The sequence below is a fragment of the Schistocerca piceifrons genome, chromosome 8, assembly GCF_021461385.2.
Source record: "Schistocerca piceifrons isolate TAMUIC-IGC-003096 chromosome 8, iqSchPice1.1, whole genome shotgun sequence".
NCBI classification, from domain to species: Eukaryota; Metazoa; Arthropoda; class Insecta; order Orthoptera; family Acrididae; genus Schistocerca; species Schistocerca piceifrons.
The window spans coordinates 387,669,525-387,682,739 of record NC_060145.1 but is presented as its reverse complement, the minus strand read 5'-3'; the positions used below and the strand labels follow the sequence as shown (position 1 = coordinate 387,682,739).

At 44.4% G+C, this 13,215-nt stretch overlaps 2 protein-coding genes across 2 annotated transcripts in view; one reads left to right on the top strand and one right to left on the bottom strand.

The window, feature by feature from the left end:
• LOC124712373 overlaps positions 1-13,215 on the top strand; it is a 623,942-nt gene that overhangs the window by 373,130 nt on the left and 237,597 nt on the right. The gene's annotated exons all lie outside the window — the stretch shown is intronic.
• The window catches only part of LOC124711337 (superoxide dismutase [Cu-Zn]-like), a 121,097-nt gene that overhangs the window by 38,417 nt on the left and 69,465 nt on the right, over positions 1-13,215 (bottom strand). Inside the window, exon 2 of the mRNA XM_047241372.1 lies at positions 2,794-2,878. Within this exon, the coding sequence (XP_047097328.1) occupies positions 2,794-2,878 (85 nt within the window). The remainder of the gene's footprint in view (positions 1-2,793; positions 2,879-13,215) is intronic.

The window sequence follows — 13,215 nt, the reverse complement described above, 5'->3', positions numbered from 1 at the left end:
ACAATCTTACAGCGAAAATTTCCTTCACAAACAATTCCGTAGGCACCTCACCGAATGGTCAGGACACTGTTGCCAGGGGGGGGGAGCATTGTAACTTGATTGCGAATGCAGGTTGGATTGTCAGGTGTGTGAAGATTCTAAAATAATTTTAAGCTGGAGTTTGCCTCATTTTATAGGCTTCAGAGACGTTCCTTCCACAGGTTTATCTATAAGATCATATAAAAGTTTTTTTCTCCTGCAAGGTTTTTTATTGCAATACTGTCGTACGCTGTCATTTATTACAGAGGTAGGATCACAATATATTACTTACTGTGTATCTATCGATAATGAATTTTTATTGAATGGTGCATTTTTACTGAAGGAAAACATAAATATCACGAGAATAGTTGGCATAAAATGAACAGTATCCTCCGAACATATATATCACCCAAAAATTAAGCATTCACAGTATACTTGCTTGGTAGCCAACAAGCCACACATTCATACGTCGGCTACAGTGTAACTGACACAATATGTCTCGTGTATAAGTTACTGTAGGTAGGTAAAAAATATAACAAACATTATTTGGCACACATATTGTCCCCAGTACATGCGTTTGAATTTGCTTAATCTACCACAGAAACATCTGTAAAATACCAAGGCTTAGCAAAGCCGACGGTGTTATTCTGATTTCATTTGCACGTTCTTTATGCTTCTCCTTTTATTTATTTGCTTGCTGTAACAATATATTAAACGTGAGTCAATGAACTTGGAAAACATTCAGCAGTCCTCACGAATTAAACATAACTGTAAAACGAAATAAAACAATCACATAAGTTGCCTTAGTTATACGCCAATTTCACATGAGAGTTAGAACCCACTGGAGACAAGTGAAAAGCATCGATATGTCAAGAATTTAACCTTACATCATTATGCTGAAGCTCTGACGACAAATGTGTTCAAGGCTTTTTACTGGATGGTGCATTTTTGCTGAAGGAAAACATAAATATCATGGGAAAAGTTGGCATAAAATGAACAGTATCCTCTGAACATATATATCACCCAAACATAATGCATTCACAACATTACTCTGTAGTTCTTTGTTAAATGGCTCTGAGCACTATGGGACTCAACTGCTGTGGTCAGAAGTCCCCTAGAACTTAGAACTACTTAAACGTAACCAACCTAAGGACATCACACACATCCATGCCCGAGGCAGGATTCGAACCTGCGACCGTAGCGGTCGTGCGGTTCCAGACTGAAGCGCCTTTAACCGCGCGGCCACTCCGGCCGGCAGTTCTTTGTTATACAATACACAATCGGTGACGAACCTTAAATCTCAAGATGATCTAATTCACAAAACTTCCGTTGCGAAGACCTTCAATAAGCTCGCATTTAACATAAAGCAAGCCTTTGAGAAGCCCCGCCGATCCAAAAGAAAATTGAAAAGAAAATCCGTAATAGCCATTTATATATATTGTTCAAAGATTGAAAATCCATATTGGCTTAATGGCGAGTACGTCTGCTCATTGAAAAGCTGTGTGACAAACAGTAATTAGAGTAATCTGAAAATAATTCTGCTGTTACAACTGTAGGTAACCACTTTCCTTTAAAAATACCAGTGCACTCACGTAAATGTTTAGGTACCGCTAGGAGATTACCAGCGACTTTTTAATCTAACTGAGGAAGCGCCAGCTTTTACAGAGAAGTGGCATTATTGCTCATTTGATAAATTAGATTTATGTGCCCTAAGCACAGACCTTAAAAGGCACGAAAAGCAGCAGGAGTCCCATACTGAGGCGTTAATGGTTAGCCAGTTTCGGATTGCAGGGAAGTGCTTGAGGGTGGAAGTTGTAGAGGGAGACAAAAAGTTGACTTCAGAAAGCACGGTCAGATAAATGTAGGTTGCGGTAGTTATGAGAGGAAGAGGCTTATATAGAATTGGCTAGCGTGGAGAGCTGCATCAAACTAGTCTTAGGACTGAAGACCACAATAACAAGCACAGAATGTAACACTCAGTGGCATGGTGTGAGTTTAGTTTAATGCAAAGCACAAATTAAATTTCTTACACTTGGTTCTGTTTTGTTAATGGCTCGTCCCACGTCCTTGAATGTTCTTCATCTCTATGGGATCCACAGGGTACTGAGAATGAACGAGAAAGAGCTTGAATGAATGGAGGTACGAGTGAATGTGGGGCAACAAAAAAATGAAGTGTGAGAGATGGTCGGGCTGAAAATCGCAACGGTTAGTGAAGTGAAAAGTAAGAAAACATAGACGTTTGATTGGGTGCTCATAGGTAGAAGAACAGCACAGTGAATTGAGGAAATAGAAGTTTGCTTTGTTGTTAATAAGAAGATAGAAATAGAGTGATTTGATGAGGTCACCACTAGCTAACAGCTGGACAACAGCATCGTGCTGAAGTAATGTATCGGTTAGTTTCCTACTCTTCATCTTCACGCAAAGATGTCTTATAGGATACTGGTCAAAACACCGTTACAAGATGATTCTGTTGCTTCGCTAATGACCCAAGATAATTTCCCTGCTCACTCATCATCTTCACACTAAGGTAATACTGTTACTTGACTAATAACCCGAGATAAATTTCCTTCTCAGCACCATAATTCAAAGATGACCAGAAATGATTTCATCAGTGAAATTATCTGGAAAAGCCTGCATTATCGCCCAAGAGAGTATTTTACTATGAACGATACAGTGATTGAATTATTCTTCTGTGTATTAGAAGAAGGCAATGCCGGCCACCATTGTGCTTTATTACTTTATTACATACTCACGACAAATATTGATCTTACTTACATCAGGGTAATGGTATCCCACGAATGGTTGGTAGTCGTACAGCGGGTTGCCTCCACAAGTAACGAGAAGCAGCAGAAGTCCCATTCTGAAACGTAAAGAAAAAATTATAGTCTGTCTGACTTCTTGTGTGTATGTGTGTGTGTGTGTGTGTGTGTGAGAGAGAGAGAGAGAGAGAGAGAGAGAGAGAGAGAGAGAGTTTTCTTCAAAATGCTGATGAAACTGCCTTCTCTCAAACATGTCACTGACAGATATGGTCTACTTTATAAATACCTGTTGTTTTAATAGTCGCTGTAATTACAGCCGGGTCTTGGAGAAGCCACATTCCATTAACATTGTATCTCAGCGTCAAAAATTGTCCCTAAATAGTTGGGCTGAAATGGTTAGTAACAATATCCCAGAATCTCTATCTCTGCAGCACACTGATCTAGACCAGCCTACTAACAGTTTCTGTATATCACGATACCGCTTGTTACAACAACGCTCTAATCACAGCATAATGGACACATTTTGGTTCCTGATTTTATGTTGTTTGATATTTATTCCTCTCTGGCGTATGATGGATGCGAACGCTCAACATAATGGAATATCCATTGCTGTGGCGGTGTAAAGGATGTAACGACGATAAGGAGAGTGAACACCAAGGACGTCCATATCTTGGGGCCAAGGGGGCGTCAGCGGCAACCCCCCCCCCCCCCCCCCCGCCAGCTTGTGCAGGGAAAGGAAGAAAATATCGTAGGCGTTTTTCTTTGAAGAAAATTAATTTAAACTCGGTGTTACACAGTTTTTAACAGGATCAGAGGTGGAACTTTTTTATGGCTGCTTATAAGCTGCCATTAGTCTTCAAAATATTAAAAATATTCCATACCCCTAGGTCTTGCCCTCGTCCACTCTAGAAACTATCCTATGGGCGTCCTCTGACTGGACGCCTATTGTAATTTTCTTGATAGATACTTTTAACATATTATTATCATTCATTGTCAAATTTTCATAGCTGATAAATGACGGAAAAGAGAGCATGTCCGATACCAAAAGATATGGTACTGTGTGTCTGAGCGAGAGAGCTATAATTCCTGGGGGTTCGTCGGCGAGGTCCTGAAACACCTTGTGTAATGCGTTTCTTGCTTAGATGTAACTGTGACCCAGTGATCTGCATTAACTCCTGTAATCGCAGAGTATTTCACCACTGGTGTTGGCTAAGCTCCTCCACACTAGACACACCTTCACCTATGTAGACAATAGAAAAGATGGCAGTATGGTACTGTGTAAACGACTTGTTGCATCTTCTCTTTCCTGTCTGAACATTATGGTTTTTCTTTTTTATATAAAAGTAGTGGTTGATCTATGAAAAAATCATTCGATGACCTCAGAGGGCGACAATTGGTGAAAACTGATTATTTAAGTGACTTAATGGACGGACAAATTCTGATTCGCCCAGGCTGGATTCTGTAACCGTATAAATGACGCGCTCTGTAGGATTTTCACGTGAGACGGTCATTACCACCGATCTAAAGTGGACGAATGACAGTGAATTCAGTACCGCCGACCTATACTTTGCAGGTCTGCCCGCTCTGTAAAGTAAAGAAGACACCAGCCTGTGACACAACTGATATGAGAGAGTGATGCTAAGGACGTTGCAGCTGCTTCGTTCCTCTTTGCTGCAAACACGGCTCCGCTGTGACGGAAACGTACTTCTGCCGCTACTAAATAGACAATGACATCAGTTTCGATTGCAGTAAGCCGCGGAACGTCATGAGAGACCTTTTTGCCAATGGAAACGAGTAAACTAATGAGAAAAACGACACTTCCTATTACATAATGCCTAGGCTGCGTCTGGATACGCAATCTCTCAGGAGAACGGCTACTGGGCAAATACACTGCCGGTGATGGCATTATTAATGGAGATTTCATGACACACTGAAGACAGCGTTGGAGTTTAATTTAGAACACGAAAAGTACAGTTCGAACCGGATCTATCCTCGTCACGTGGTACGGCGATCTCTACTACTGACACATATGCACTGATCAGCCAGAACATTATGACCACCTACCTAACAGCCGGTATGCCCACCTTTGGCACGGATAACAGCGGCGACGCGTGACGTGGAAGCAATGAGGCCTTTGTAGATCGCTGGAGGGAGATGGCGCTACATCTGCATACACAAGTCACCCAGTCCAGCGAGGAGGGTGATAAGCTCTGACACCAAGTTGAGTCACATCTCAGATGTGTTCGATAGAATTCCTATGTGGTGAGTTGTGGGGCCAGCACATCAATCGGGACTAGCCACTGTGTTCCTCGAACCACTCCTTCTCACTTTTGCCCTTGTGAGATGGCGTATTGTCTTGTTGAAAAATGCCACTGCCGTCGGGAAACACGGTCGTCATGAAGGTGTGTACATTGTCTGCAACCAGTGACCGATACTCTTTGGCCGTCATGGTGCCTACACAAGCTCCATTGTACCCATGGATGCCCACGTGAATGTTCCCTAGAGCATAATGGAGCCACCGTTAGCTCGGCTCTGTCCTGTGTCAAGGAGCTATTTCCGTGGAAGACGACGGATTTGCGCCCTACCATCGACATGACGAAGCAGGTATTCAGAGCATGCTACGCTCTGTCACTGCGCCAGCGTCCAGTGCCGATGGTCATGTGACCATTTCAGTCATAGTTGCCGATGTCGTGTTGTTAACGTTGGCACATGCATGGGTCGTTGGCTGTAGAGGCCAATCGTTAGCAGCGTTCGGTGCACTGTGTGTTCAGACACACTTGTACTCTGTCCATCATTAAAGTCTGATGTTACTTCCGTCAAAATTTGCTGTCTGTCCTGTTTTAGCAGTCTCCCCACGCTGTAATGAGTGGGGGCCACCGTATCCCACGATCTCTGGACGAGGTTTCACGTTGGTTTCGCCACGTGTTGAAGACACTCACCACAGCACTCCTCGGACACCCGACAAGTCGAGCAGTCTCCGAAATCCTCGTGCCGAGGCTCCGGGCCATCACAATCTGCCCTCAGTCAAACTCGCAACGGGAGGCCACGACCTTGGGATCACAGATTTACTTCAGACTTTGCATATGTTTAGTAGGCAATTAAATCAACATAATATGCAAGTAGTAAGGTACACTGCTCTGGCATTTCCGAGAAAATCGTAAGAGAATTTTTACGCATCTGTCATGTAACGGATGTATCTGCTCGTAGGTGCGTGACTGTTATGGCTGTAATGGTGCTCAAGTGGTTAGTGTTCGAGCTTCGTAAGTCGAACATACATGCGACGGTTCGACAACCGCTCAAACGTAATTTATAATCAATATTTTTTCATCACTGATCATATTATTTAATTTATTTGGCATGAGAAGAATATAATTTAAAAAGCCATGTGTATTTGCGTGAAATGTTAGTGAATTTCATGTTATTTGATTACTTACTATTTTTAATTAAATTTAGTTTTTAGAACAAACATGTCTACTACTATCGATAAGCAAATGAAGAAACATATAGTTTTCCTGAAAATGTATGCCTGTAGTGATTTACGAAATCCCTAATACATGTAATCTGGTAAGGTATCCGCAACTACTTCGAGCTGCAGACAGGGAGGCAGGCCCCATTTGGCAGTCAAGCTGCGTAGCTATGAGACGTTGCTAATGTAGCGAGAACGAATAATGTAGGTGCAAATCTTTTGAATACCACAGAATTTACACGTGTGCTACAAAAATGAAGGTTTGAGCGGGAATCGAAACGTCGCCTCATACACGCTCGTTTTACGAAGCCCGAACGCTAACCACTTGATCACCTTGAACTCTAACGTTTGGCACCTACGCACAGATACATCAGTTACATAATACAAACGTAAAAATTTTCTTGCTATTGTTTCAGAATTGCACCTTACTACTTATACGTTATGTTGTTTTAATGCCCTACTAAATGTGTACAAAGTTTGAAGTAAATCCGTGATTCCACCGTCGTGGCCTCCCCTTGTCAGACAGATCGCGCGCCTGTCCCATTCTGCACACGGACATCACGCTCACAAATACTACATGCGTCGTGCGTGTGTCTGACTAGCAATCATTCCTCGCCAGGTATCACTGCTACCGCTTCGACTGTTTTTTTTTCGGTAGTAGGTCGGTGGTCATAGTCTTCTGGCTTATCAGTGTATTTCATTGTTACCAGTTAGAGAATTCACAACCACGTGTTCCAGAACGACGGTATTCGCGGCCATACCAATTACTTGTTTTTAAATTTCCTCGTGTGCAGGAGATGTTATGGATATATTTGTTCGTAGACATTACTGAATCTTCTAGTGACACTAAAAACTTAGATCCCACCCCCCAAGTAGAAAAATTTAACAGATACAGCCGTTTGCTAACACGTCGATTTGCAATCGTTTGATATCGCTAATGAGAAATTCTACGTCTACATCCATTGTAAGCAAACCACTGTGAAGTACACGACAGAGGGTATTTCCCATTGTACGAGGTATAGGTGCCGGCCGGAGTGGCCGTGCGGTTCTAGGCTCTACGGTCTGGAACCGCGAGACCGCTACGGTCGCAGGTTCGAATCCTGCTTCGGGCATGGATGTGTGTGATGTCCTTAGGTTAGTTAGTTTTAAGTAGTTCTAAGTTCTAGGGGACTGATGACCTCAGAAGTTGAGTCCCGTAGAGCTCAGAGCCATTTGAGGTATAGGTTTTTCTCCCGTTCCGTTCACTTACGGAGCGCGGGAGGAATGATTGCTCTAGCGCCTCTGTGCGCGCTGAACTTAATCTAATCTAACCTTCGCTACCCTTACTTGAGCGTTACGTAGAGGGCTGTAGTATATTCCTTGTGTGTTTGTATTAAGGTACAAAAACAACTAAGCGCCCATGTCATAACCTTAGATCATTAAGAAGTAAAAGGAGTTACAAGCGGCTATACGTTAAGCCCAATCGACGGAAGGAAAGAGATCTGAGAACAAGGACTTACTCGTGGAGAAAGGCCCACAAAATACGCTGCAGAGGCAATGGAGGTTCCGAACCAAAGATTAAATGTTCTTCGCCGAATTGCTACGACGGATAAAAAGTGAAACGCGGTCGACAACCGGGGCGTCGTTCGCTAAAACAGCCTACAACTCAAGGCGGCCAACATACATGAAAAAAGGGCATTCGGTCAGGAAACAGCGAATCGTCAGAGGTTGGCGACAGTGAACACAAAGTGGCGGGAGGTCACCACTTAACACGACGGCTAAAACGACAGTGCCCAATTCGCAACCTAGCGCGAAAGGGCCGAGATGAGGTCGGCCAAGTCGCTGGCAGAGGTTTAATTCCTCGGAGCTTAAAAATTCTTTCATAATGTGGGGCCACAGTCATAATATATTTCTTTAAAATCTGTACCGCCATTACACTGTTTTTTATTTGCAGTGTTACATTTACATTATCATGATTTCGGCTTTACAATTCCATTATCAAGTGCAAAAATGGCTCTGAGCACTATGGGACTTAATATCTGAGGTCATCAGTCCCCTAGAACTTAGAACTGCTTAAACCTAACTAACCTAAGAACATCATACACATCCATGGCCGAGGCAGGATTCGAACCTGCGACCGTAGCAGTCCCGCGGTTCCGGACTGAAGCGCCTAGAACCGCATGGCCACCGCGGCCGGCCAGTATCAAGTGTTTTAATGTTATACAGTGCCTAAGATGGCATACTGTCGTATTTAAAATACACTATTAGACACATTGTCTAAGCGTCAGTATTTCTAGTAAAAGCCTACTGCTTTGTTTTATCACTGAGTATACCATCTTGGTCCTCTAAGTCCTCAGAGCTTGTTCTCGTGAAGAGAAGACCAGTGGTGATGCCAAACTGATACCACCTGCCGACAGACGGCAACACTGATATAATCCGAAGGGATGTAAGAGCTAGCGGACAGCGGTAGGAGGACTGCAGCCTTGGCACCAGAGTCAGCAGCCTCATTTTCCTTCAGACCAGGAACCCACATGAACATCAAAGTGGCTCCCTCAACAGCGAGCAAACGGAAGCTTTCTTGGACCTGTCGCACTAAGGGATGGACGCTGTACTGCACGCAGAGGCTCTGAAGGGCACTGAGAGAATTGGAGCATATGACGCAATTAAAAAACTTGTGTCACCAGAGATACTGGGTGGCCTGACAGAGGGCGAAGAGCCCTTCTGTAAATGTTGAGCAGTGTTCAGGAAACCGATACCGAAAATGATCCGTGTCAGTGACGAAGGCACACCCTGCACCACAGTCGGGCTTAGAGCCATCAGTGTACACGGATGTGCTGTCACTAAGTTGTGTGCGAAGATCGAGAAACTTTCTGAGATAAATCGAATCTGGAGTAATTTCTTTAGGAAGCCAATGAAGTCCAAGATGAACACAGGCCTCGCACGAAGCCAAGGTGGTGAAAGGTTCACACCTATCGGGAAAGTGCCATGTAGCGTGAAGTTAAGCTGCTGGAGTGGGAGCCGAAAGCTAACTATGGGAGGTAACGTCCCACATTGACAGTTAGGGAGTCATAGAAAAAGGAGGCGTAGGATGGGTGCCTAGGCATGGCAGATAAACGGCATGCGTATCTGCTGAGGAGAACACCACGCCAGTATGATAACGATAGTTCCACAGCTTCTTCTCTATATAGAGACTCACAACCGTGCTAGTGTACAATTCGCCAGTGGCCAAAGGGATTTCAGAGTGGTGGATTTTATTTAGATGGCTTAAGATAGACGAACTTGCAGAGGAATAAACGAAACACCCATAGTCCAGTTTCTAACAGACAAGGGAACGGTACAAACGGAGGAGGGTGATCCGATCCGCTCCCCAGGAAGTACCTCTTAGAACACGTAGGACACTGAGAAACTGGGTACAGCGTGCGGCCAGGTAAGACTCATGGAAGGACCAAGGAAGTTTTCTATCAAGCATGAAACCCAGGAATGTCGTAGATTCAGCGAACGGAAGAGCAAGAGGCCCAAGATGTAGAGACGGAGGAAGAAACCAACTGCGTCGCCAGATATTCATACTAACTGTTTTGCCAGTGGAAAAGCGAAAGCCATTGTCGATACTCCACAAGTGAAGACGATCGAGACATCGCTGGAGACGCCGCTCAAGGGGACAGGCCCATGGAGAACTGCAATAGGTCGCAAAGTCATCGACGAAAAGAGAGCTGGAGGTGCCTTGCTGGAGACAGGCCATAATAGCGTTAATGGCTATAGCAAAGAGGACAACGCTCAGGACGGAGCTTGAGGCACCCTGTTCTTCTGGATGAAGGTGTCCGACACGGCTGATCTCAAGCCCCACGGGTATAGACCACGGACAACACCAGTCCTCCAGCAGGTGTCGTAGGCTTTCTCCAAATCAGAAAACACGGCCACAGTCTGGTATTTCCGCAGCGAACCGTTCGTGACATGGGTTGACAAGGTGACGAGACGGTCAACTGTAGAACGGCGTGCTCGTAATCCACATTGTGCAGTGGTTAGTAGGCCGCGAGATTCGAGACACCATATCAACCGGCCATGAATCATACGTTCCATCACCTTGCAAACACAGCTGGTGAGAGAAATGGGGCGGTAGCTAGAAGGAAGGTGTTTGTCCTTACCGGGCTTGCGAATGGGTATGATACAGTGGCTTCACACCAGCGTCTGGGAAACGTGTTATCTGCCCAAATACGATTGCACATACGAAGGAGAAAGTGCTTGCCCGTGAGAGAAAGGCGCTGAAAATCTGAATGTGAACATCGTCCGGCCCTGGGGCGGAAAGATCGGGATGAAGCGAGAGGAAATATGGAAATTTGTGGTAAGGTCTTATGGGACCAAACTGCTGAGGTCATCGGGTCCTAAGCCTACACACTACATAATCTAACTTAAACTAACTTACGCTATGGACAACACACACACCCATACCCGAGGGAGTACTCGAACCTCCGATGTGGGGAGCCGAAGTGAGAGCCTGATCTAGCTCCCTCATAGTAAATAAGGCATTGTAGCTTTCAGGATTCGAGAGGAGAAGGGTAGCAAAGGCGGGGTGACAGTGGGTGGATCTCTAATCTCCGAAAATAGTGGCCCAAGGTGTTGGACATAGCTATAGGGTCCACAACATCACCTGCTACGGTCAGGCCGGAAATTGGGGAATGGACTTTGGTCCCAGAGAGCCGTCGTAGGTTGCCCCTCACTTACTAAGCAGGCTTTCGGAAGTGGTTTGCATCTATCTTCAAGAGTTTACCAGCTCAGTTTTTTCGACAGATTCGTGGCTCTCTCTCATGGGCTAAACAAACCTGTGACCATTCATGCTATCCTTGACCATATACTTTCAATATCCCCCGTTAGCCTAATTGGTACGAGTCCAACGCACTTGAGCAATATTCTAGCACGAGTCACATGAGCGTTTTTTAAGCAGTCTCCTTTGTAGACTGACCATTTCCCCAGTACTCTACCAATAAGCCGAAGTGTGCGATGCCGTTTACCTACGACTGAGCCTGTGTGATCGTTCCATGTGAAAACCCTACAAATTCTTACGGCGGTGTATTTGTATGAGTTGACCAATTCCATCTGTGACTCATTCATACTGATATTGTTAACACGATTTTTTGTTTTGTGAAGTGTAAAATTTATCTTTTCAAGTAAATTGCCAATGAAACTTCCTGGCAGATTAAAACTGTGTGCCCGACCGAGACTCGAACTCGGTCGGGCACACAGTTTTAATCTGCCAGGAAGTTTCATATCAGCGCACACTCCGCTGCAGAGTGAAAATCTCATTCTAAATTGCCAATCTTTGCAACATTTTGAAATGTTATCAAGATTGAATATTTGTGCAGCTTTTTGAGACAGTACTTCATCATAGATAACAGCATTAGCTGTGAAAAATCTGTGATTACTGTGTCTGCAAGGTCATTGTTATAAAACACGAACAATAGGTGTCTCAATCTATTTCCCTGCAGTACGCCTGAAGTTGTTTCCAAATCCCGTTCATTTCTCTCTTGAGTTACCACCAGTCCTTTTCATACTGAAGTACATACAGTATTTTGTAGCTACGCGTCTGAGCAATCAAAGCTATGATCGTCGTAGAATCGTTTGCAATACTAAATGTATTTCCAACTGTGGAATCATTAGTTGGGGATTTTATGAGATAGTTTGACACAGAGCGAGAATAAATGACAGAATTGTGTCGTACAGAAGAAACATATTCCATTTCTCCGCCGCGTAACTGCTGTATTTCCGGCAGAGGAATAACATTCACTTGCACCGTTTACGGCTCCATCAAGCGTGATGTTCCGTTAGCCGCAAAACCGCAGCGGGGGCGCGTCCTCGAACTTACGTAAAGGCAGCTGCGAGAGTGGTCAGTGACGGAGTTGGTGATTTGTTCCGCTCTCGATGCGTAGCAGACCTTGGCGTTTGGCGCCAGGATTCACGCCTAATTTCGCTACAGCCCATCATCCCGTTCAAAGTAGAACAGATCGGTAATGAGACAGAAATCTAAGCTATGACACATTCCTCTAGACTAAATTTAGCTACTTCCGTCACCAGAAATAGGAATCATTTGACTGAGAATAAATCGCTTCTGATGTGTTACATTGTTCAGTGCTAGGTTCACAACTATCGACATGACAGTGAGCTCAGAGAAAGGTAGGGGACGCCGATTCCAGCACAATTTTGGGAATAAGTACAGGTCGGAAATGCACAGCTGAGGACCTATCAATGTTAAACGAGAGCTAGTCATCGCGTGGAAGAGTGTCCGCTACGTAAATGGCTTGGGTATTTCAAGCAAGGCGGTTTTGTCCGACTAGGTTTATACAATTCCCCCTGGTATGCAAGGTGTATGAGATCGATGAAATATCATCAGCCTTCGAGAAGAATGTAATTATTCCAATTCCAAAGAAGGCAGATGCTCACATGTGTGAACATTACCGAACTATCACTTTAATAAGTCATGGGTGCAAAATACCAACACGAATTGTTTACAAAAGAATGGTGGTGCTGGTAAGTTCCTATGGGGCCAAACTGCTGGGGACATCGGTCCCTAAGCTTACACACTACTAATGTAACTTAAACTAACTTACGCTAAGGACAACGCACACACCCATGCCCGAGGGAGGACACGAACCTCCGACGAGAGGAGCCGCGCGAACCATGGGAAGGCGCCTCAGACCACGCTGCTACAAAAGAATGGAAAAACTGGTAGAACCAGACCTCGAGCATGATCAGTTTCGCTTCTTGAGAAATGTAGAAACGCACGAAGCAATATTGAGTACACGATTTATCTTAGAAGATGCTTTATGGAAAGGCAAACCTACGTTTATACGTTTTGTAGGTTTGGAGAAAGCTTTTGATAATGTCGATTTGAATAACTTATCGAAAGACAGCAGGAGTAAAATACACGGAGCGATAGGCTACACACGACTTATAAAGAAACCAGAGGGCAGTTATAAAGAGTCGAAGGGCATAAAAGGGGAA